Here is a 25,613-nt window from a genome sequence, read left to right as displayed (position 1 = left end):
AGTGGGGGTCTTTTTCCTGAGACGGAGAAGGTGAGGTTAAAGACCCATGGATCGTGATAGGCGGAACATGGTCTCCGCGAGAGTTCATGATGGTGCCACCATTGTGGCAGAAAAAAAAAATTCCTGGTTCCGGCAGACACCGGCCCCCCACAGCCTTCCTTTCTTTTCTTTTGGCTCCAACGCCTTCTGAGCATCATTATTCCACCCGCAGTGCTGGCTAAGGCACTGGAGAGGGTAGCTCATGGCCTACCTCCTTTCCAGCTGATGCCACCTCTAGATGCACTCCTAGTCTCCTCTAGACCCATGGTCTTCGGCATCAGTCTCACGTAGATTGCTCTGGCTTAAGCCCTGGCAGGCTGGACACCCTATTCTGAAGACAGCGTGTGGCTAGTTTTGATTTTGGAGGGGAGGGGACCCTATTTGGGTCAGAGTTAAATAAGACCCTGGTGGGAGCACTCAAGTGACCATACATAAGCTATGCCACGGTCCACCAGAGACAGGCGCCAGGTTTCTCTGCAAAATTCCTGCCCTCAAAACCATTTTCAAGTGGGCCCCCCTTCCACCAATCACGGGAATATAAACAGGCTAGGCTGGCAGCCTCAGTCAGCTCCCTTCTGTAAGACATACATCGCATTTTCGCAGCTCCAACTAGAGCAAGCAACCCATTTCGACCAACGCTTTTGATACACAATAACAACAAGGCGCGGACTCACGCCTAGGGGTTCCTTAGTCGGCGCCGTTCCTTTCCTCTTCGTAGCCCCGGATTATAAGGGAAGACGAAGCTTCGGGCCCAGACTAAAGTGCTGGCTGTCAAACATCTAATTACCATCAGAGCTATAGAACCGGGTACCAAAACATCGCAAATGTAAGGGGATGGGAGGTGCTCCCACCTTTCATACAATTGTTCCTAAAAAGAATGGGGACGCTTGCCAGGGCTTATCTTCAGCTAAGGCATTGTCAATCGCCATCTGGCGCAAATTCAGGTTTCCGCGTGATGGAAACCATCAGATCCACAGTTGCACCATCAGTGAGAGGGGACATGATCACCTCCTTGGTTCTGACGGGAGGCATACCTCCCATGTACCCATACACATGGCTTCCATCATCAGCTTCCTCGGTCCGGCTGATGAGGCAGACTCCATTTTCAGTACATAGCTCTGCCGGCTTCGATTGGCAGTATTCTCCTTGAGTTTTCACGAAAGTCTTGATTGCACTCCATTTCTTGCTCCGCAGTCAAGGGATGCATATCTATTCAGATATCTCAAATGACCTTCTCATCAGATCTTTGATCGGAAATACAGGCTGTCAGAGACGTGGAAAGCGGTCCAACTGGATCTTTACTCGGATTTGTCATCACGTGAGCAAGAGTTCCTTTGGCCCCTTCCCAAATAGATGGAACACTTAGGGGTACTTTTCGATAGACATCGGGCCCATTTGTACCCTTTTGTACTGGTAAAAGTCCACGCCAGGCCTCTTACAAGCCCCTTTTCTATGGTCTTTTATGCAAAGCAAATCTATTCTGAAGACACAGATCGATCATTGAGCCTCCCCCCAGCAGTCCATTGCCTCAGTCTAAAATGGTGGACCATCCACCACAATCCTCCTACATGGTTGTAAGTTTCGCTCTCTTCGCGAACAGAGATCCATATCCTTGTAGGGATGCCAGTCTGTCCAGCTAGGTGCCAAACTGAGCTACCACCACCTGGCTTCAGGGCTCCTGATCCGAAGCGCAGGCGCAGCTTCCGATCAACATTCTAGTAGGTCAATAGAGCAATATGGATGGGCCCTGGAATCATTCAAGCAACTTATTCTGCAGAAGCATCGTGAGGGCTTCACGCCAACAACATCCTCTCAGCGAAGTGCCATGTCAATCATCAGGGGAGGCTCCAGGTCGCCTGTCTCTTTACACAGAGAAGCATCATGCAGTGATCCTCATGGGCGAAACAGAATCTTGCATCCCTGCGATTAATAACATCTTCGGAGGCTCTCACTAAACTCACGGAAGCTTCGACTGGCTCAGCCGACCACGCTCTCCAGCTCCAAGTGGGAAGCTGAACCCAGCAGCTTTTCCAGACCATCCAGGGAACCAATCCGGATGGCGAATGATCGACGCATCTCTTGCATCATCACTCTTCAATGCTCAGATCAGCGATATTCTTCACTGGTAGATACTCACTCATTCATTGGTTACATGCATACGGACCGATGCGCTCTCAGCTCCCTGGCTGCAGGTGTTCCTTCTATGTTTTTTCCTCCCCTCGATCCAAGTTTTTTTTCATAGACTACTCCACCACGCAAGTCGTCGAACGGAGGGAAATCATACTGGGGGCTCCGAACTGGCTCCAGGAGTATAGTCCTGGTAACTCAGTACTCAAACAGTTATCTGTCACACCACCGCTGGTTCTGTACCACACAACCGTGCCAGACTCCTGCTCTCCCAGGCCCCTACTACATCCCGGCCCAGGGCTGGCCTGCCTAGACTAGCCAGCCTCGGGCGCTTGAGCTGAGACTGTTAAGAAAAAAAAACGGGGTTGAGTCTCTAAAAGGGTCATAGCTAGGCTATTTTAGCTGCTAGAAGAAAAGTCCAATCAGAATTTATGACTCCTCCTGGAAGGCTTATAAAGCAAAGTGTGGTGCCAGAGAAAAGAAGGGTCCCCTGAGTTAGCTTCCTGCCATACATATTAAATTCCTGCAGAATGGGTTTGAGTCAGGGTTGAGAAGTCCCGCCTCTGTTACGCCAGGTAGCTGCCATTGCAACGGTTCTACCAGGGACGAATTTGGCGGGATGCTCTATCACCAGGCACCCAGACACCTTTAAATTCTCAAAGGGGTTTCTCAGGTCCCAACCGGCCAGTACAGCATCACTTCTTATCTGGCGTCTTCCATGCTGGGTGCTAGGGACGTACCTACCAAACCCCTCCTTTGAACTTTGTTCATTACTACATACATTTAAAATGGCTTAGGGATGAAGCTTTTGTTCCTGGTAGCCATAACCTCCGCTAGAAGGGTATTAGAGATTAGAGCCATGTCAACTAATCCAAATTTATGCTTTTTCCCCAGACAAACTAGTGTTAAAGCTTGATCCCTGCTTTAGACCTAAAGTGGCATCTAAATTCCATTTGCAGCAGGAGGTGGTTCTGACAAACATTTTTTGTCCGAATCCCACACACCTGGATGTGAGGCATTCTCTCAAGACCTTTCTGATACGTACTAAACAAACTCCGCAAATCGGAGGCTCTGCTTGTTAACATCAGCCCGCCCCCCAGATAATGGCTTAATCCTATGGCGGCTGCGCTCTATCAGCTCTCTACTATTAAGGCCTGCATCCTTGAGGCCCATAAGGCCAGGGGATTCCCCATGCCAACCGGAGTTACAGCCCATTCCACCAGGAGCACGGCCGCCAATGCGGCTCTCCTTAAACGCATTCCCCTTGAGCAGATTTGTAGGGCAGCCACTTGGGTTCTACCCTCTTCATTCATTAAACATTATAGAATGGCATCCATTGATGCCATGCAGGCTTCCTTTGGGAAGCCCATTCTAGAGCACATTATCGGGGAGTAACCGAACCCCCCCCCTTTTCTCAGGGCACTGCTTGGGAAGTTCCCAACCAGATGGCCTGCTACCACTTCAGGGAGAACGCACTCCATTGGATACTCACCGTGAAGGGGTCTTCTCCTTGGTGGTTGCAGGCCATCTGGGCCCACCCGTTTTTTTGCTGACCGATAATGTGTTCTAAATATCCAGCTTTACAGTTTTTTATCGTTTACAGTTCAGCCTGTTCTTTGTTGGGCTCTTTGGTCCCCTTTTAAACAGGATTATTCGTTTCCTTCGTGGTATGTTGGGCCGTGGTGTTGTATATTGTTCTTTTGTTACGTTTGCCGTGTACTGTTACTCTCGGCTAGTCAGATACTGGGGCGGCACCACCACGGACACCTGACAGGAAGTCACCAAAGAGCCTTTTCCTGCCTACTCGCCACAGAGCAGTGAACAACCCAACCAGATGGCCTGCAACCACCAAGGAGAAGACCCCTTCACGGTGAGTATCCAATGGGTCGTTTTATGTAGCCTTTTCTCCACACTGTCTTATTTTTTTTATCACCTATAAGGTACATGTGTGCATCCAATAGATAGAGGTATGTTCATTTTTTTTAAATCCAACCTGTAGATATATCTACAAATGTGAGGCTTCAAAACATGAATTGTCATACAAGTGTTTAACCATGCACAAAATGAAACAAAGTGACTGAAGTCAATGTGTGGATTCATACCATTGTTGCTGTGAATAAAAAATTGCTTATGAGAGAACTTTGCCCCACGTGCACTGTATGATGCTAAGCTGAGTTATGCCCTTCTAAGTCTGCTGAACCCACCCTAAGACCACAGAAGAATGTAACTCTGCTTACTATTGCACTGCTAGTCTTTTTGTGTAAAATAAGGTTGTTGGGTGTTTTCCGATGAAAATCCAAGGCATATATTGTTTAAGAAAAGATGATGTTTAATTTCTCCTTGCAGTACAACAAATGCTCATTCATTTAACAATCTGAAAGATAATATAAACATAGAACAGATGTACTTGAAGATGTTAACTTAGCAATGTCACTAATTATTTGATTCCTAGAAGACCTCACAGGAAGCAATAAACTATTGCGGATGAACAATACCTTTGGTTTTCCAACTTTACGTCCAATTAATCACTCATTAAGTAGTCCTCAGCGGCAGAAGAGATCAATAAGCACTGAACGTTTTGTGGAGACGCTGGTAGTAGCAGACAAAATGATGGTGGGATACCATGGTCGCAAAGATATTGAACATTACATTCTGAGTGTCATGAATATTGTAAGTTTGATCCATATATATGTTAATATAGCTCACTTTACCTTGTAGGCACTAATTATGCTAGATTTAAAACTTAAAAATTTATCTGCAGCTACTTTTAATCTAAAATATTTTCCAGGTGTGGTTAATAAAGTTTATGCCAAATTCGAGGTACTGTCCCTGGTAATGATATCCACTGGTTGTCACTGAGAAGCAAGGTCCTCATTAGTAGTCTTTTGCAATTTTTATGGTAAATTCTGAACAGACATTATACTAAAAACATTGCTTCCAGCCAACTTTTTCCTTGAAATGGCTGATATGGGTTTACAATTATGATATTAGTTTACAAGAAAATTCCAGCCGATTGTTTCATTTAATCAATAAAACAAGTGGCTTCTCATTTAATAAATAAAACAATATTTAATTTAATAAAACAGTTTTGTTGAGAAAGGATAGCAGAACACATATGAGTCTACTAAGGCAAGAAAGGGTGTTTGTTATAATCACAGAAATAATTTTGGAAGTTAAACTAGTACATACATCATTTAAGATAAACGCTGTCACTTCATCAGAGAAAATAAGAGGCAACAACTTAACAAGCAGATGCAAGTGTTAGAACTGTATGTTTATACTTTCTTATTCAGGTTCTACATAGAGGCTTAATACCTTTCAGTGATCTTTCAGTGTATTGAAAAATTACTTTTCTAGTAGACTGTAGTATAGCTAATTAATTCAGTTCTATGTGTAGTCCAATAGTGATTGCATCGTGAAATGAAAACTGCAAGATTTTAAAACGTTTTTTCAACTCTTGTGTGAAGTTTGCCTAGAGCCCTAGACCTTTGCTTTGTTATGATGCTGCAGAATTGTGGACATAGGGTTTGTAATGCTGTCACAAGGGAATACTCCTTTTATCAGTAATGGAAAGTAGCTGCACACATTCCATGGTAGGATAGCAATGAGTGATAGCTCTGCCGTGCAAAGGATAAGGAAGAACCCTAAGCTATGCAGATGAACAATACAAAGAACTTTTTGAGGAGATTCTGCTCCTTCTAATTCATAAGGGCTGTTTAAGCTGTGCTTTGAATCTACCATAGGTACAGCGGTGAAATGGCTTAGCAAAGGGAATTGTAGGTTGTTGTAGACTGGAAGGAGCATATGTGTATGCCAGTGTATCTGCAACTTTCGGCTTGAGCGACAGTGGAGGATAGGATTTTATTTCTCTTTTTAACTTAGATTAAGGAATTCATATATTATTTATGTAAAAGTTTTATATTCCATCTCTCAACTTAAAAGTATTGGATCCTATAAATTATATTATCTGATTTTATCTGCCTTCTTTCTTGGAGTCACAGGTGAAAATGGGAATGGGGTTGATTTTTCCCAGTTCTCACTCTTGGAGATACCCTGATCCAAGGTAGCCTTTTCTATATGAGGGCTATAGACCCTTGGCATCACCTTTCTGGTGATTATGAAGCTGCTAAGAGATGAAGAAGGCAGAAAGATCAGATTATGTGGTTAGTTTTGGAGGAAGATAATTCTTATACCTCAAACTAAACAATTCATTTAAGTCAGTTAAAACATTATAAGAGTAGTAGTTAAATTACAGTATAATAACCTGGCATTCAAAAATGAGTGCCAAAACAGAGACATAAAATTTCCATAAATGTTGAAGTTACGATGGTTGCAGGGATCTAATTCCACCACTCCCTTGGATAAACAGAAATTTTGGGAAGAACTGAAAATTATGCAGTGTTACTTTTTCTATCAAATTAAAACCTGCTTTGCTTTAACAATATCAAATATAATTCATAATTTGTTTTACATATTAAACTGAATCATTTGACGTATTAATTTTTTAACAGTTAGCTTTGTGCAGGCAGTTAGAGAAAGCTTCAAACTGCTGCATCTATGCTATAATAGCACATTTCATTAATTCCTGAAGAAAAATAACTGTGTTGTAGGAGCTCAGTGCTCTTCAGGTTCCCCAAATTTTCCATTTGAAAATAGAAAAAAAGAAAGTCTTCAGACTTTATCATGCTGTATTTTTTGAGTGAGTAAAAAAATTCAGTTTTTTTAGTGCTCCCTAGACTTTCACATCTCTATTAAAGTAGGTACTAAGGAGCGCATAAGGGAAAGGAAAAAATCACATTAAAATCTGGAATTATAGTTAGTAGAGGAATTATAGTCAGTAACCAAGGTGCCATTAAAAAGAAAGTGTTCACTCCAGATAATGGGAGCACACGGAATAGCATTTTCGAAGATCCTTGTTAGTAGGTTCATATGGCCAAGTGGTCCTTTATATACATCTGTGTCACACCACATAGGGTTTCATTGGTAATAGCTAGTAGTGTGGAAGTTAATAAGCAACCATGCTGGTGTAGACTGGAAAGGTACGTTCTTGATAATTAATCCCTGTCAGCAGTATATTCTGCAGTTTCTCTACATACTGACATGCCATCCTTTGCTTTTCCAACATACCATCCTAGTCTCTCAGCAATAACTTTTGTGTTCCTGAGGCCTAGTTCTCAATGAGTTGGTAAATATATTACTGGGCAATAACACTTGAGACTGCCCGTGGAAGTTCACATTCTCCATACAGGAAGTTCCTGGACATGGAAAACTGGATGTCTGGGAAACGATGCTAGTTTTCTATTCACAGTTTTTTAAAAAAATTGTATAGAAGAACACTGAAATGTGAGCCTTCCCTGAAATTTCAAATGATACAGTCCAGACATAGGATTATCACTGCAGTGAAAACTGGTCCCAGGAAATGGAACCCAGAGTAGGGATCTGCAGAAGTTGACGTGGTTGTTAATGACTGATGACACCAGAGGCATTTGACATGTTTAGTCCTTGTATCAGTAAATGTCTTTCATTAATTCTTGTGAAAAAAAAGTAAAATACTTCTCTTAACTTTAACTGATATTATGTTTTGGGAAAACAACATACTCATAATCAGTGGTGTAGGGAGGGCAAATGGTGCCCAGGGGAAAATGATGCCCTGGCCCCACCCCCTGTGGGTCCCTGCCCCCCCTGCCCCCAGTTACCTTAGTTCAGCAGGCTGCAAAGAGTAGCTGGCTGAAAAAGCAGCCTGGCTGGACCTGCCAGGCTGCTCCAGACTTCTGCAGGGCCTGGAGGGGAAGGGGGAGGGATGTGTGGGCCCTGCCGCCCCGCCCCCCACTTACCTTTGTTCAGTCGGCTGCAAAGAGCAGTCGGCTGAAAAAGCAGCTTGGCTGGCTCTGCCAGGCTGCTCCCGGCTTCTGCTGGGCCTGGGGGATGGGTGGGGCAAGGGGGAGGGGTTTGGGGGACGATTTTCCACCCCATGTGATGCCAATGGCACGTGCCCGGGGCGGGGCACCCCCCTATGGTAGTTGTGCAACTACTCATAATGTCTGGCAGTGGATGACATGACTTGTTCCATTAGGTGCCTTACGGGATGGTATATATTTGTCCCACTTTCACACCATATTTAGAAGGATTTACCTACAAGCTTTCAGAATGGGAATGGCTGTGATATTTAGATTGGTGATGGCTGGGAAAAAACGTTTCTTCCTTTTTTTAACCTGACTTTAAACCAGGAAGATCTTTACCTGGTGTAACTAATATTCTGCACTGAATGATAACTTACTGCTTGATAACATTATTTTCAAGTTTTTGTATTTTCATATGTTTTTGTCTGACTTTGTGTCTTTTCTTATTTTCTGGAGGTCAGGTTGCCAAACTTTATCGGGATTCCAGCCTAGGAAACGTTGTGAATATTATAGTGACTCGATTAATTGTTCTCACAGAAGACCAGGTAAGAATGAGTTGCTATAAGCCCCATTAATTTATCACAAAATGCACCTCAATATTGTTTAGAAAAATAGTAATTAACATTAAAATTAATCTGCAGAAACCTATGATTTAAAATTAGAGGAGCATAGATATTCATTTAAAATGTTCAACATTTCACTTGCATTTGGTGAAAATTACATATTTGGGAGACTTAAATTCTAGAAAGTTGTTTCTGTATTTTGAAACTTTAAGGGCTGCTGTGCTTTTCCCCTACACAGAGATATCTGTGTGTACAGAGGAAAAGGTAATGCTTGAAACTATTCTATAATTTTTACTTTTGACAAAATCATATTCGTTTTGATGTGAAATTGATGAAACATTTGCACATAAGCTGTAGTGCAGATTGATCAGATATAAAAATTTGGCAAGAAGAAATTATTCCTAGAAATCACTGCCTCTATTTATAGATCAGATTTAGACTTCAGAAGTCTTAACTGCTGACCCTAGTAATTTGTTTGGAACATTTCTGGTATGCATGTTGTATTGCAGCCAAACTTGGAGATAAATCACCATGCAGACAAGTCCCTTGATAGCTTCTGTAAGTGGCAGAAATCCATTCTCTCTCACCAAAGTGATGGAAACACCATTCCAGAAAATGGAATTGCCCACCATGATAATGCGGTCCTTATTACTAGGTATGATTTGTTGAAATTCTCTCATTTCTTCTCTTTTCTGTTTCTCATTTATTTGCTTTCACAAAAAACCTCTAAAATGGAAGTGTTTGCATTTTTAGTAATGCGTAGGGTAAAAATATTGCTTACTTTTGACATTATAAGAAAACATTGTGTAGTAGGTTTAAACTACTACTTTCCATTCAATAGTGGCAAAAGTCCAATGTTTGCATGGTTTTCAGTTTTAATTTTGTTAGATGTAGTCATCATATATTCTTGAAATGAATAAATGTGGTTTTCTGTGTACATAATGCTTTTTGAACTGTGGATTTTAAAATATATAGAAAAGACGAAAATAAAAATAAATATCAGTTATCATACAGTTTGACTGTTTCCTAAAGTTTTAAAATAAATTATAGAATAGACCCTGAGCTAGCACAAATCAGTCGTGCTTCCATATAGTAACAAATGTAGTGTCAAATTCAAAGTGATCTAGGACATTTTAAGCCAGTGAACCTAACATCTTTTCCAGGTAAATGGAAACTGTTATTAAAAATAGAATTGTTAAGCACCTGAGACCCCAATGGGAAATAATCAGTGTAGCTTCTAAAGGAAAAGTCTGTCTTACCAGTTTTGGAATTTTTCTAGACAGGTAACAGATATGATATAGTTGGAATTTGAGAAAGCTCTTGACCATGTTTCTTGCCAAAGGCCACTGAAAAGCAGTCATGGGATGATATAGATTAGAAATTGTTTCAACAACCAGAAACAGACAGGAGTAAATGGATAATGCTTGCAATGGAGTGAAATAAGCAGCGATGTTCTGCTAGGATCGTTATTGGGATTAGTACTCTAATTCATTCATAAATGATCCGGAATCATGGATGTGTAGCAAAGTGACCAGCTGTGTAGATGACACCAAATTGTTCAGGATGGTGAGAACAAAAGTGGAAAGTGAAGAGCTCCAAAGAGCTCTTCTGTTCTACCTTTCTGTTTCAGCCAGCATGGTGTGGTGGTTAAGAGTGGCAGAGTCTAATCTGGGGAACTGGGTTTGATTCCCCACTCCTCCACATGAGTGGCAAATTCTAATTTGGTGAACCATGTTTGTTTTCCCCGCTACTCCACAAGAAGCCTTCTGGGAGTCCTTGGGCTAGTCGCAGTTCTCTCAGAACTCTCTCAGCCCCACCTACCTCACAAGGTGTCTGTTATCCAAGAATGTGAGCCTTATCTAGCTATTGCTGGAAGATGACTTGAAAAACTTGGGAAACTGAATTGATTGAAACTGAATTCAAAGAAGACGTTCCTTACCTGTAACCTGCTTACTTTTGGTAAGAAATAATTAATGGGCTCAATTAATTGCTCTCCTTTAATGATTTGTCTAAAATGAATGGGTGGTGTTCTTTTAAGTTAACATTACAATTTAGATAATTGTTTTAATAAAAAGATAAAATGTATGCAAGATTCCCTAGTAATATTCTTACTTGTGTACCCAAAATGGACTAAAAAATATTGTTAGTATCAATATCAGATCAGAAGATGATCTGATATTGGAAAACTAAAGCTTAAAAGCATGCTTGTGTTTCAATCAGACTTGATCAGAGTCCAGAACAACCCTTCAATGTTGATTTAGGAAATTCTTCTTGATGTCATTATGACAATGAGACATACCCTTTTCCAAAGAAGTTCCCAGTGGAAAAGTCTTCCGAAAATTTAAAGAGAGATCCAGTGAGAATTTTTAAGACTGCTGAGGCTCCACAACGGAAGATGGAGAACTAGAGAAGGATGAACTGGCATGAGGAATCTGTTCATGTGATTAGTTACTACATGATGATGTTGAATAAAGAAACAATTGATGGGAGAAATTCAGGGCTGTAATAACAGTTCATTGTGGGAAATTTTTTTACATGTGGCTTGGCAAATGCAATTTATACTAATTTGAAGGAAAGCATGTTATAAATGTTTATATTTTAGATATTTATGTAGAAATTGAGGTGTCTTCCAAACAGGTGATCTGCCCCACGTCCACTGCTTTGGAAAATGTTTTTCCCCCATTGCTGCTTCCCTACAGAATTGTGGTGTATTATGCATGACCAACTTATCTTGTTTTTCTCTAGTCTTTCACAAATCTGCTTTACTTTAAAGTTTTGGGAAAGATTGTAGTAAAGCTGGGATCAGAGGCATACCAGCAGAAAATGGCACCCGGGGCAAGACCAAAGTTTTCCGCCCCCCCCCGCCCCCCCATGGCACCTGGGGCAAAACCTGGTTTTTCCACCCCCCTGCCCGGCCCCACTTACGGCACCTGCCTCACTGGCTACAGAGCACGAGCCCACTCTGGGGGCAGCCGCCATCGCATTTTGCCCGCTCGCTCGCCCTCTTGCTAGCAGAGAGGCGCCAGCCTGCAGGCCAAGCATGGGGGGGGGCAGGCAGAAGGCCCATGGGCCGGCCTCACCAGCCTGCCTGCCAGGTGGTGCTGGGCGCTGGCCAGGTCCTTGCGCCCAGCCTCTCTTGCGGTGCAGCGCCTAGCGGCTCCTTCCATGCTGAGGCTGCGCTCGCTGACTTCGGGCCTACTGGGCACCATGCCACAGGGGAGGCCAGGTGCAAGGACCCGGCCGGGGCCTGTTGACTCCCTCTGTGCTGGTGCCACGCTCGCCGGGTTGAGACCCACCAGGCCCGAAAACAGCAAGTGCGGCCCAAGCATGGAGGGAGCCGCCAAGCACTGCGCCACAGGAGAGGTTGGGCACAAGGACCCAGCCAGTGCCTGGCGCCCCGCCACATGACTAGATGGCATGTGCCAAGGGACATGTGACATCATATGTTCCTCTGGCAGGTACACATCTGGTTGGGATGGTGCTGTGTGGGTAGGAAGATTAGTATTTTCCAGCTGTAATGGCAGCTATTTTCCCTGCCCCTGTCCTTGTGCAGCCATTTCTTCCCCCATTACTGGGAGGCACTTTTATATTTGTTAGAAAAAAGGCACTAGAATATCACCATATCAATATACTGTTGTAACAATAGGCATATCATGATCTCTGAATTTTCAGCTTTCATTTTTTAAAAAGTCTCTAGCCCTTTCCTTTGTGGAGATATAAGGAAGAAGCCTATTAAACAAAGTTATACATCTTAGTAGATCTGCTTAGGCTTGTTCTCTGAGTCCTGGAAGTGTTGAGAAAATTAGTGTAATAGAAATAAATGGAATGCTGTCTGGTAGAAAACTGGGAGCCACTGTAGATGAAGTGATCTGGTCTCTACAGCCTGCCTCAGTTAATGTTCTGGCTGCGACAGCCTCAGATGTTACTAGGGCATGCACTACATCAGTAATCCTCTGTTGGGCAAACCTTGACAGCCTCAGAAATAAAAGGCAATAATACTTAAATAGCATAGTAATAGCAATCAATTTTTGAATAATTAGTTTTCCAAAATATCAACATTTGCCAGGCCACTCATGGAAAATAGAAGCCTTTTGATAATATCAAAGCTACTAGTAATGGTGTAATTAATCAAACTCATAATTCTGAAGGTTAAACAGTTCACAAAAAGAGCCAGAAGAGAAGCAGACCCCTCTTCATTCTCCTTTCCTGGAGTGATAGTGGGGTACCTCTGCTGTGGAAAGAAGGGAAGTGGAGATCAGTGGACTCAACACCATCTGGCATTTGTTTGCCTTGCGTTCTCCATGTGTTCCAGTCAGACAGACACCCATGACCCTCACCCAGAAGTGTATGGTCTTATGAAGTGACTGGGCAGAAACCAATCAAGTTCCTTTTCAGTTTCCTCTCCCAAAACAATCATAGATGTACTTCCACTGCAGCAACTAGAAAAATGGAGCCTAATGGTCTTGGCTTCCCCTAGGAAGTCTCAGTCTGTGCTGGATTAGGCTGCAGGCCAGGGGTGTCAGGTTACAGTGTGCAGTCTTGCCCGGTGAGAGGCAGTCCATCAAACATCAAAGAGCTTGAAGTCAGCAGCAGTGTTCACTAACCATGAAGCCGAGTCAAGAGTTCCTAGGTCAGACCCGGGTTACCGGAACAACAAGCCAAGAGTCCACATGAGTTCAGAGTACAACAGGTTTGGTCCAGACGTCAGAGGGTTCAGCATGGTGAGTGGGAGCAAGGAAGCAATTAAATCGCCCAGTTGCATCCAGGTCAATGTGTCTCACAAACAGTCCTGTAACAGGTCCTCACAGAAGACTAACCCTCATCCTGTGTGGACTGAAGTAGGCACCTCCTTTGAACCAGCGCCTGAGTGCCTTTTTGCTTGCAGTACCATTGTTCATCGCTATTGGTGTTGGTCAGCTGGTTCAGGTGAACTAATTGCCTGAGGCATCTCAGCTGGCATGGAGTCTGGGAAATGGCCTGCTTTTGCAGGCACTCCATACTCTGAACCTTGCTCTAACTTTGGCTAGTGTGCTGTTGAAGACTACCTTCAAGGACTCTGGCTGCCCTGAATTCACCCCTTGTTGGGGCTCTGGCTCAGATGAACTCTCCTGGCTTAGCTCTTCCCCTGAGATTTCCTCACTCCTCAGGGGTTGGTCCACAAGACCAGGGGTTGGTCCTTGCAGGGACGTAATGAGGCAAACCAGAGCCCTGGGCAAAACCTGAGTTGGATGCCCCCACCATGGGTGGCCACCCCACCACGGCCAAAAATTATTTTTGCATCAGATCATTGGTGCCTGCAGGGGATGCATTTTTAGACATATCGCCACCAAAATTTCAGCGTATCATCAGGAGACTGTCCTTATGCTACCCCCCCAAGTTTGGTGCAGTTTGGTTTAGTAGGGACAAAGTTATGGACCCTCAAAAGGGTGGCCCCCATCTCCTTAGCTCCCATTGGAAAGAATGGGGGATGGGGCACCCCCTTTGAGGGTCCGTAACTTTGGCCCCCTGAACCAACTGCACCAAAATTGAGGGGTGCCATCAGGACAGTCTCCAGATGATACCCTGAAATTTTGGTACCAATACGTCCAAAAATGCGACCCCCTGCAGGAACATCCCAGAAATTTGCCCAAGAATCTTTGTTCTGAATTGCTGTCAATGGGGGTTGCAGGCTGCGCCGGGGGGGGGGGGGGCATTTCTGAAGGCATAGTCTCAAAACTTTCAGGATCTCATCAGGAGACTGCCCTAATGATACTCCCCAGGTTTGGTGCAGTTTGGTTCAGGGAGGCCAAAGTTATGGATCCTCAAAGGTGTAGCCCCCATCTCCTATTAGCTCCTATTGGAAACTTTGGACTCCCTGAACCAAACTGCATCAAACTTGGGGGGTAGCATAAGGACAGTCTCCTGATGATACGCTGAAATTTTGGTGCTGCTAGTCTAAAAACTGCACCCCCTGCAGGCCAAAAACAGAAAACCACTAACAATACCCCAAAACGAACCCTGCATTTTTGGTGCCCCCCACAAGGTGATGCCCTGGGCAGCTGTCCACCTTGCCCAATGGACATTACGCCCCTGGGTCCTTGCCTTCACCATATACCTCTGGGACCTTATCATGCCAAATAAATTGTAGCTGTAAATTGCCCAGTGCTGATTCTGCTGCTAAGTCTGCTGGCTAAGCTCGCCAGAAAGGCTCATACTTGTAGCCAAGCTTTGATTTAAATAGCAACCCCGTAGCTGAAAAAGGCAGCATGAAATGACTGTTGGAATAGAAAGACCACAGGTTTAAAACATATAGAAGCTCAGAAGTTGTCTCCAGTTTCTTCTCTTTCTCCAGTGTCTTCCAATTTTAGTGTTAGACATATTGGGCATAGAGTTGCAAACCATTATAGCATTGATTTAGATACCCGTAGACTACTTTCAGCCCTTCATTCTGTATTTTGGCAATGTTCTTTAAAATAACAATGAGCCCTCAAGTTGCTTAACAAGTTGCAGAAATATTTTCCATTAAAGCATATTGTCCCTACAACATATTGTCCCTACAGCTACAACATAGGCTCTGTGTGTATGGATAACATTCTCTGATCCTAAGTGGGGGGTGGGGGGAGATGGGGACAGGGTGGATAACATTCTCTGGTCCTAAGTCAGCTGGAGGGCTTCAGCTGAATTCATTTCATTTTACTTTAAATGCAGTTCTTCACTGTAGCCACTAGGAGTGCTGGGAAATTGGAGCACAGCAAAAAGCTGTTACTCCATCAGCTTTCAGCCTTACCTTTTTGCAAGGCTCCAGCAAACGCTTGCCTAACAGATCACGCTAAGCCCATCAATCAAGGCAGCACTGGAGCTATGCAAGACATGTCAGCTCTGATTATGGTTGTTATGGTAGTTGCCAGGCTGCAGTCTGCTAACAAGGTTGTTGTGACCAGCAGTCTCTCCTTTCCCTCTTTCTCTTATTGTACCTAGCTACACAGTTTTGTCTGCCCAGCCAGATCTTGCAAAGTAGTAGTTAATGTGTTGCAGCAAGATAAATCCTTTCCTTCTCTTTTCCTTAACAGCAGAATCAGCACTGGGCAATTTACAGTCCAGCTACTATTTACTTGGCACGATAAGGTCCCAGAGGTATATGGTGAAGGCAAGGCTGTCTCGTGGACCAACTCCTGAGGAGTGAGGAGACAAGAGAGGACAACAAGAACAGCTCCCTGCCCTCCTCTTACAGCTCTTGAAATATTTATAGAGCAATCATGTTTCCCCCTCAGCTTCCTCTTCCCCAGACTAAATATTCTACTTCAGTGGGGCTCCAGTCATCTAGACTGATTAGGCCACACCCCCAGTTCCTACAGGCAGGGTTATGCAATTTTTTGCTAGCTCTTTTAGGCAACTGTGGGTTGTCCTCTCCAGTTTGGATAACCCTGCTGCTACATTCATGAGCACTCTCTGTTTGCTCCTTGACAACTTGAGTAAAACTAATCAAATTACAATGTACTTTGGAAAACCATGGAAGGCAACAGGGAAAAAGTTCTAGGGCCTGAAAAAACAAGAAAGACTAAAAATTGGAAAGAAATGTCCCTGCCGACTGAGCACTTCATGCAGGACCATCAGTAAGCTTTCAAAATCTGGCTTGGGCTGGGCTCTCTGGAACCATGGAGTTAACCCTTGCCCCATCAGTAGCCTGTCCAGAATCACTGTAAAAACCAGAGGACTCTAACATAGTAAGAACGCACCTTGTATGCAAGTCCTTTGCAGTGGCAGACAAAACGGTGGAGGTGCAAGGCGGTGAGCAACCTGGCCTATCAGACCCCCTCTCCGCCAACCTAAGAGGCGGTTTTGGGCCAGTTTAATCAAATTTGGGGCCATTTTCTTCCCACAAATACCTATGTGTGTGTGTGGGGCGGGCACATGGCGGGGGGAGGGGGGAGCCAAAAAGCCCAGCCTTCTCCAACATGGCACCTGCATTTTTTTCTTCCCATGCCTTTCAACCTCTAAGACATTAAACAATGAAACTACAATGGGTCTTCTCTGGCAACAACCCATTGCCCTGTTTGCAGTACAAGGGACCCAGAATGGTACTGCAGTTCCTGTGGGAGCCCAGCATCCTTTCTGGCACACAGTACCAATGGGAGAAGCAGTGGGATGGAGTGGGTTATTTGCAGTTATCCCACCTCCTGCCCATTTTCAGAGTTCTCCTTACAGTCAGAAGGTGAAGAGATGCCACGCATACACAATAAGTGCAACAGAACAATCATGATGGGGAAGTTCAGCTTCAGAGGAGGAAGAATCAAGCCTCTCATCCTCCCCCTACACGTGAAACAGAAGAAGCTTGGGAAGGGGGGGGGGTGAGCCAAAGAAAAGCCACAGTGAAAAGGACAAGCACATAGGGGAATCTAGGTACCAGAAAACACCTGTCTTCTCAATCGGAGAGAAAAGAAAGGGAATAGTTGGGGGAAAATCAGAACAGCCTGATACTTCAACCAGACTGTTCCAGCCAGAACACTTTCAGAGGCTGTTACAAAAAGTGTCTCAGCACTGAACTACCAGTCAGAGAACATAGAAAATATTGCATCTGCAGCAAAACTTGATGCCAGTGGTTTCAAAAGTCCTTCCAAACCTCTGTTAGAGTATCCTTTTCCTGAGAGCTCAGGATAGTCAAGCAGGAATGATCTACTCCTGGCAGCAGTAATTCTCTAGGGGCAGTAGCCAAGTGATTTTTTACATTGTCCAAGGAGGCCATGCATGATCTGAAGGTGCCATTAATAGATGCCCTGGTAGTGGCTCTCCATTCGGGGGCAATCCTATCAAAAGATGGAGACAATACCAAAAGGAGTAAAAAGAATGAAGCAGCTTACCTCCACATCCCCATGCATCCAGCATTCAGAAAGTATCTGTACTTCTGTCTGGACCAACATCAACAGTACAAAGCACTGCTGTTTGGGCTTTCTTCCACCCCCAGGGTTTTTACCAAGATCTTGGTCACCCTAGTACAGTGATGGCGAACCTATGGCACGGGTGCCAGAGGTGGCACTCGGAGCCCTCTCTGTGGGCACACACACAGAGAGTTCGTCATGTTGGGGGCGGAAAATCATTCCCCCCCCCACACACACATCTAGGCCGGCCTGGGTCACTGAGCATGACGTGCGTGCACCGCGGTGAGCAGGGAGGACTTGGCTGGTGGGCCTGGTGCCTGTGCTCTGGGTGGCTGCTGCCCGAGGGGGGGGCACAGAGGAGGCAGAGATGCTAGAGAGGCACAGAGTGGTGCACGCAGGACTTGCTGGAGGCTAGAGCAGGCTGGCCCCTGCTCAAGCCAGTGGGGCAGAGGAAGAGGGAGCCAACCGGTTTTTTCTAAACTAAAACCTCAGCATTCAGGTTAAATTGCTGGGTTGGCACTTTGCGATAAATAAGTGGGGTTTGGGTTGCAATTTGGGCACTCGGTCTTAAAAAGATTTGCCATCACTGCCCTAGTAACTGTGCGAGGAGAAAAGGGATTCATTTCTATCCTTATTTAGATGACCTACTGATAAGAGCTGCTTATCTCTACTAAGGGAAACTCTACTAAGGGATACACAGACAACTATAGATCTACTTACCAATGATGGTTTCCTCATCAATCAAGAGAAAAGCCAACTTGTTCCAACCACGAACATCACCCATTTTGGAATGGGGGATAGACAGGGACCAGGGGAAGACCTTTCTAACAGTAGACAAACCGATCAAAGTCTAGGAAGCAGCTGCAGATCTGTACAGGAAACAAACAGCAGTCATCATGACATTCTCATAGTTCCTGGGATTATCAGTCTCCACCATTGAGACAATGCCATAGGCATGATTCCACTCTCGATCTTTACAACGGATGCTTCCGCCATATCAGAAACAGGCAACAAGGAACACAAATTCAGCCTAATTTCTCTAACACTTTGACAATCACTGAAGTGGTGGATGGATGTAAAACACCTGACAAGGGGTGAGTTTCGTCCCATCCCCACTGACTTTGGAGACTACAGATGCCAGCAAGCGGGGCTGGGAAGCACATTTTCAGGGGAAGTCAGCACGAGGGAGATGGATCATTCAGGAACAATGACTGGAATTGAGGAACATTCAGGAACAATGACTGGAATTGAGATCTGAAAGCTTCTGGCATTCAAGGAGGAAGTACGAGGTCGCTCAGTCCTAGTCCCAGTCCTAGCTGAGGCCCATGTGAACAGGCGGGGTGGGGTGGGGGGAAACAGAAGCCTTTCCACAGTTTCAAAAGGCCAAGAAACTTTTCAAAGTACTGAAAAGTACACCTACCATCTATCAGAAGGCAGAAGTACACCCACCATCTATCAAGGTTCCGCACATCAGAGACATGGAAAACATTCATGCAAATTACCTAAGCAGAGTGCAAACATATCACGGTAAATGGATGCCAAACAGAGAAGTCTTCCATTTGTGAGGTTGCCTATGATGCCTATAGTGAAAATCCTAATTCAAGATGTTACAGTTCCTTTAATTTTTGGCCCTGCGGCTCCCATAATCGCTCTGGATTGGTGACTAATTTTGAGACTAATTATTTTCTGGTGAGTTATTTCTGCCACAGAGACCCTTTGCTTCAACTGCTAATAGCGCAGCGGATTATCTGAACATAACCTCAGCCAAGATATTCTGATGTCTTTCATTTTTGACTGTGGATCTCCCATAATCATTCTGTTCAAGTTTAGAAAGTGTTCCTGAAGCTGGTGGCCAAACTTAAGTCTCCTATCTTTATTTTTTGATGAATCATGCCTGCTGCAAATGGATAGATACCAGTCAGCTAACTTTTTATTAATATAGATTCATGGATAACAGCAAGCCAAGTTTTTTTTGCTGATATTTTGTTTAGATGAGGGTCATTAGGGAGGAACCTTTGTCTGGGGCCCATGATGGTGCTCACCAGCCCTTGTTTCAGAACACTTTCTGAACTTGATCCCATGTACCATAAAAAGTGCTGTGAAGGATGGAGCAGACTCTGGACCTTGAACTTAAGGATGTTCATTGCTTCTATAGTACAAATTTACCCTGCAAAAATAATAGCGTTAGTATTACTATATTAATTTCCTTTATACCATGCTTTGGGGAGCCAAAGTGACTTATAAAATTTTTCTCTTTCATTTTATCTTCTCAGTAACCCTGTGAGGGAGGCTAGAATGAGAATGTATGACTGGCCCACGGTCACCCAGCAACTTGCAAGCCAGCATGGGGATCTAAACCAAGGTCTTGCAGATCCTATGCAAACACTAACCACCAGTGGTGTACTTAGGCAAACTGGAGCCCTGGGCAAGACCTGAGTTTGATGCCCCCCCATGGGCGGCCACCCTCTCCCACCGTGACCAAACAATTATTTTTTTCCACCAGGTCATTTCAAAGTCACCATCACATTATATAGAACATGCCCCAACTCACAAATCTGAACTCAGCAATAGGCCATGCCACAACAGAAATATTTTTTTGAAAACATTTTCAAAATGCTTTCAAAATGTTTTATTACTGCTATGAAAACATTTTATGGTGTTGTATCCAATTGGGGAAAACAGCATCACTTTCAATGTTTTTTAAACTGGGGACCCCAGATTCTCCCTTTAAGTTGGATTTAAAAGGAGAATCTGGGCTCCCTAGTTTAAACAAGTGTTGCTGGAATCCACCCCCAAACAGCATTATTTTCAATGGTGTTTAAACTAGGGAGCCCAGATTCTCCTTTTAAATCCACCTTAACGGGAGAATCTGGGGTTCCCAGTTTAAACAACATTGAAAGGGATTCTATTTTGGGGTGGATTCTTCCCCACCCTAAAACAGCATCACTTTCAATGTTTAAACTGGGGACCTCAGATTCTCCCTTTAAATCCATGCCGAAGGGGGTAGATTTAATAATAATAACCTTTATTAGGCATTGAGAGACTAAAAGAAATAAAGAAAACAAGCATTGGCAGGAAGGGGGTGGATTTAAAAAGAGAAAAAAACAAAAAAAATACTGAAAATACAAAATCCCCCACAAACGAACCGGCAATTTTGTCGCCCACCTCAAGGGGGCGCCCTGGGCAACTGCCCACTTTGCCCAATGGGAGGAACGCCTCTGCTAATCACTATACATTGCTGGCTCTCAACAGATGGATGAATGTATTCCCCATAGATTTTGCAGTATTTCAGAACTGAGGCTCACCAGTCATGTGAGCAGCATGAGCAGTTTTTTGTGCTAAGATCACTAAAGCATGCTGGGAATCCCTGGATTCCAGGATCTAGATGTGATTATGGCAGGCTAACTATAAAGTTAGCCAAAGCAGAAAGTCAGCTCCTCTTATTCCTGGAGCTGATGTCACTTAGCTTGACAATATACTGCAAACTTAAAAACCACTTAGAAAGCCCTTGGGAAGGTTAATTATCCACATTTGAAAATAAAATAATCTTCAAATGTGCATTTCAAATTGTTCACCATTTAAAAACAAAATGGTTCTATAGTCTGTTAATTGGTAGGAGTGTTGGTCCAGAGATAAATGTCAAAGATCTGTTTTATATTAGATTAGATAAGGCGATCCTGCTTAAACTCATGTCAAAACATTATTAAACAAAGGAATATACAAGAAACTGCTGTCCTTAAAGTACTTCCCTACCTCAGACTATCCTTCCTAGAAGGCATTGTGCCAAGAGAGCACTTGGAGGATCAGAATACTTGCAGGCAGCAATTGCTCCTTTATATATAAATATGATCTTTTTTGTTTGTTTAACTTTAAAGATTTAATGTTACTATTTCCCAGACCCAGTAAATGTTAATAAAAGCCTACGTTTGTTTGGACATAATATATACAGAATTAAAGTTAAATTGTAAGTAGGATCTAAACTGGCACTTTGATTGTTAGAAAGCAATCTATACGTTCATTTGTGAGAAATTAATTACTCATCTAAATGACAGATTTTTTTGCTATGTTGAAATCTGAAGGAAAGTCAATATGAAATAATTTCCAAGTGATATTTGATACTGGAAAAACTGAGCATACTTTATAATAATAATATTAATCGGTAATGGACATACAGTTATGTCCATGGAATTTTGTTTCAGTGGGTGATGAGCATTGTTCTGAATTCAAAATAGTTGGTAAAATATTGTAATATTTTTCATGGTATTGGTAATAGTATGATTTTTGAAAGAGATAAGATTGCTAGCCTGTGAACTGGACAAACAACTGTGTACTAATACTTGCTCCAGTGTGGAATGTAAACTATAGTCCTTTTTGAGTTTCAAATTTATTTTCAATTCTGTACTTTAAAAAAAATTTTTACAAGCATTTTTCATTTGAGATCCTGTTACACAAAGAAGGATAGTAACTTAATTTGAATGGATAAGGAAATTGGATTTGGCACCAATTTGCTTAACTGAGTGGTCCTGGGTTGTAGTAGTATATATGAAAAAGAATAATTTTTCTATACTATGCACATAATTTATAAATATTTCTTATGTCACCTCCTCTACTTTGGGCACATTTCTTTTTCTAAGCCCCTCCCCATTGCCTTTCCCATGTGACAAATTAACAAAACCGTTCTTGGTCTGCATGTAATTCATGTTGTTTGCTTGCATGCATGCATGGAAAAGTGTGTTCCTCTTCAGTGCCACCACTCCAAGATATAAACTGCATTCTATTGTGTATGCACTGTCTTGTGGACCCCTGGTAAGGCTGTTTCTGAGCGAGTACAAAGGCCAGAGCTCCAATTACTTTAGCTTTACCCATGTATTAATGTCCTTAGTGTAAAAGAGTGTGCTTCTGTGCGTGAGTAGGATTTGATTATTCCAAATGTAGCCATATTATAGACTTACATATTGCTGAAGTCACTAGTTATATTCATTGTTTCATGTCTTTCATGTCGTATTTTAGTATAGGTCAAAAGGGCAGTTAGTGTAAGGTTATTGCTGATAAAACATGTGAGAAGTATCTGAAGGGCTTAGTAGCTTCTTAATACTTGAGGTAAACAATGTGCATGAAAACATTTCTCTTAGTTCTGTTGCAGAAAATGTTTGCTTCTGTTACAGAAAAAGTTTGAAAAGAGTCGGTCCGTTAGGGTAGTTGTTAGGAAGCATTACAAGATGGAAGGTAAGATCCTACAGAGCTTGGGTTCTGAAGCCATGTCTTTGCTAGTGTTCCATCATTCAGATTATTGAGATATACTGTGTTATTCCTGATTCATAAAAGCATAAGAACCCTGCTCGTTCAAGCCAATTGCCCATCCAGTTCAGTGTCCTCTTTCTCACAATGGCATATTATATGCTCCTGAAAAGAAAAAACCCGTGCCCTGTTCTTGTCAGCCACTGGTACTCAGGTACATAACCTGTGTATATTCCATTTATCCATCATACTCTTGATGTAATGATAGGACGTTTTGGAGGACATTGAGCCAGAAGCAATTTAGAATCATAGAACCATAGAATCATAGAGTTGGAAGAGACCTCGAGGGCCATCAAGTTCAACCCCCTGCAATCAGAGGCGTACCGGCAGAAAATGGCACCTGGGGAAAGACCATAGTTTTCTGCCCCACCTTTGCCCCCCCCCCGCCCGGCTCCACTTGTCGCCTCCCTGTCAGCCTTGGCTGGAAGGGCTGCTAGAGATAGTGAAGTGCAACATAGGGGAGTTTCAGGATCGCTGGGGACTTTTCCCTCTTTTCTTGAAGTGCATACCACCAGTAACTTCTTTGGAAATGATGGGTCTGTGTGTCCCTGGCCACTGCAAAACTACTCCCCCCCCCAAATGGACTGGGCTGCCTTAGTTATTAATCTAATTTAACAAAAGTGCAGTTTATTGTACAAAACACAATTTGCAGTACTCATTTAAAATTATATTGTCCTGGGCTGACCTTAACATGATTGGTTGGAAGGGAAAGTAGCTTGTCCTGTATTCTCTTGTTCTCTCAGTGACTACCTTAGAATTATGCTATTTCTAGGTATTCTACTGAAACAAGACGCTAGATAGGCTTCCATACTATTTTGCCCTCCATACATGTACCATTGGAGGTGGGACTGTGGCTTACGTTACAGAGACATCATGGCCTTTGCTTTAATTAATTCGTTCAGAAGGACAGTAACTTTAATTTGAAAAAATAATTGTATGTTACACACACCAGAATAGCATTCAAATCTTCACACTATTCATGGCAGTTCTCTCCCCCCCCCCCACACACATATTAATTTACTTGTTTTATGGATGCTTCTTCAAGCTAGCTGATGCAAAAATAATTGTGTTCAGTCAAACTACAATACCATGTATTTTACTTCTCATTGCTATTGTACATCTTGTCATTGCTGCAGTCTGCCTTAGGAATTTACAGTAGAACCAGTAAAGCTTTAAAATCTTAACAGGCCATTAACTGCAGGATATGGTTCATGAGATTTAATGGGTAGTTGTTAAAATACGACACAACTGTTCCATGGGGTGAGGAGCCGTAGAAATATTTGCTTTTCCTGTTTTTTTTCTCACCATAATAAAACACAAGAACTGCACTGAAGAAATGGTTTCAGAAAGTGCTGCAGTATTTATGTTTGTTGTTACACTGTATCTCCTCTTTTCAATAAATATATAATTAACATGTTTTAAGAAACTTTTAGTGAATTTATTTAAACAAATGGTTTACATTACACGGAAATGGCAATTGATTTGCTTTATTTTTAAAATTGCATGTTTTTTTAGAACAACCCAAAAACAACCATAAGTTTTTTCTAGATACTGGCTGTTGAAAATCAAACTAATAGGGATGAGACATTGATAAAAATAAGGGGAAAATGAAAGGGCCACACCAGTCACTGGAAGATAAAAATAAGGCCAAGGCCTTGTATATAATTATGTAACATAATTATACAACAGTTATTGGGTTGAAATTATGTAAACGAAAAGGATTGTTTTAAAAATTCAGATTACAATTTGTACATTGTAATATCCAGCAAATAAAAAACCATTAACTGCTAAAGCTTGTTTTGTCCTTACAATTGCATGAGACCTTGGTATTGTATTTATGTATTATGTTACATATTATATAAATGAAATCTGTTGGTGAAATACATAGGGAATTTTTAGCTGAGTAATAAAATGTATTTTTTCCTTTACTAGCACCATCGGCCTTGACTTTTTAAAAAATCTCTTGGTGAAAACAAATCAACCTACAGTGAGGAATGAGTAATTATTATACCAATTTTATAGCTGCTTATCTTTTACTTTACCATGGAGTTGAGCTGCTGACTATTTATTAATTTCTTAATTATTTGCTGCGGGGAGGGGAACACAGGAAAGATCATGATTATCTGCATATTCCATTGATGATCTTAGGATCCAGCCTAGGTTTTTGTCCAGTTTTATTTATGTACTAGCAGGGCACCCGTGCTTCGCTACGCATACTTCATCACAGGCTCTCTATGAATTTTGGGGTGACATTCAACATACTTCTTTACAGCTTGTGAACTTTGGGGTGACATGCAACATATTTTCTCACAGCCTGTCTGTGGACTGATGGGTTTGTTTTTACATATTTTGCAGCAGCTTCCTGTAGTTGGTCTTTTTCTAATGCAATGTGTTATTGCTCTCTTTCACCTGGTGGGCTCCAAAAGACGTCATGTGGAAGCAGCCGTTCAAGTAGGCTTTCAGTGGATGCAGAAAGTTCTGCCGTTGGATGCTGATGAGTGAGAAGGCTGTGAAGAGGTTCAGGGTAGGGTTGAAGGGCAGAGAGTTGGACTGTACCGCCACTGCAGCACATTCCTGGGGACTCATCCTGCCACTTCAGAGCACGACACCAAGTACAGGGTGATCAGAGGCCGAGAGCAGTAAACTTGTCTGCACAGTAATCAATCTGATGTCCATATGCAAAACCCGACAAATGTTTAGTAGTCCAAGGTGATAGTGTGGTTTGTAATCTGTTTTGATTGTATTTGGCTATAACAGTGTTGTTAATGTGAGGGTGGGTGGAGGAGTACTTTTTCACAGCCTGTCTGTTAACTTCGGGGTGACATTCAGCA

General features: G+C 42.8%; 1 protein-coding gene across 4 annotated transcripts in view; it reads left to right on the top strand.

Annotated features, from left to right (window-relative positions):
• Positions 1 to 25,613, top strand: part of ADAMTS6 (ADAM metallopeptidase with thrombospondin type 1 motif 6) — a 163,040-nt gene that overhangs the window by 31,566 nt on the left and 105,861 nt on the right. For 3 of the 4 annotated variants that reach the window (XM_048503480.1, XM_048503477.1, XM_048503478.1), the window contains 3 exons: positions 4,619 to 4,836; positions 8,528 to 8,611; positions 9,139 to 9,284. In XM_048503480.1, coding sequence (XP_048359437.1) covers positions 4,619 to 4,836; positions 8,528 to 8,611; positions 9,139 to 9,284 — 448 coding nt within the window. The remainder of the gene's footprint in view (positions 1 to 4,618; positions 4,837 to 8,527; positions 8,612 to 9,138; positions 9,285 to 25,613) is intronic. The other variant, XM_048503479.1, reaches the window with a different exon arrangement.

This window comes from Sphaerodactylus townsendi, linkage group LG07, assembly GCF_021028975.2.
Source record: "Sphaerodactylus townsendi isolate TG3544 linkage group LG07, MPM_Stown_v2.3, whole genome shotgun sequence".
NCBI classification, from domain to species: domain Eukaryota; kingdom Metazoa; phylum Chordata; class Lepidosauria; order Squamata; family Sphaerodactylidae; genus Sphaerodactylus; species Sphaerodactylus townsendi.
The sequence above is the reverse complement of the archived record's forward strand: the minus strand, read 5'-3'. Positions and strand labels throughout refer to the sequence as shown.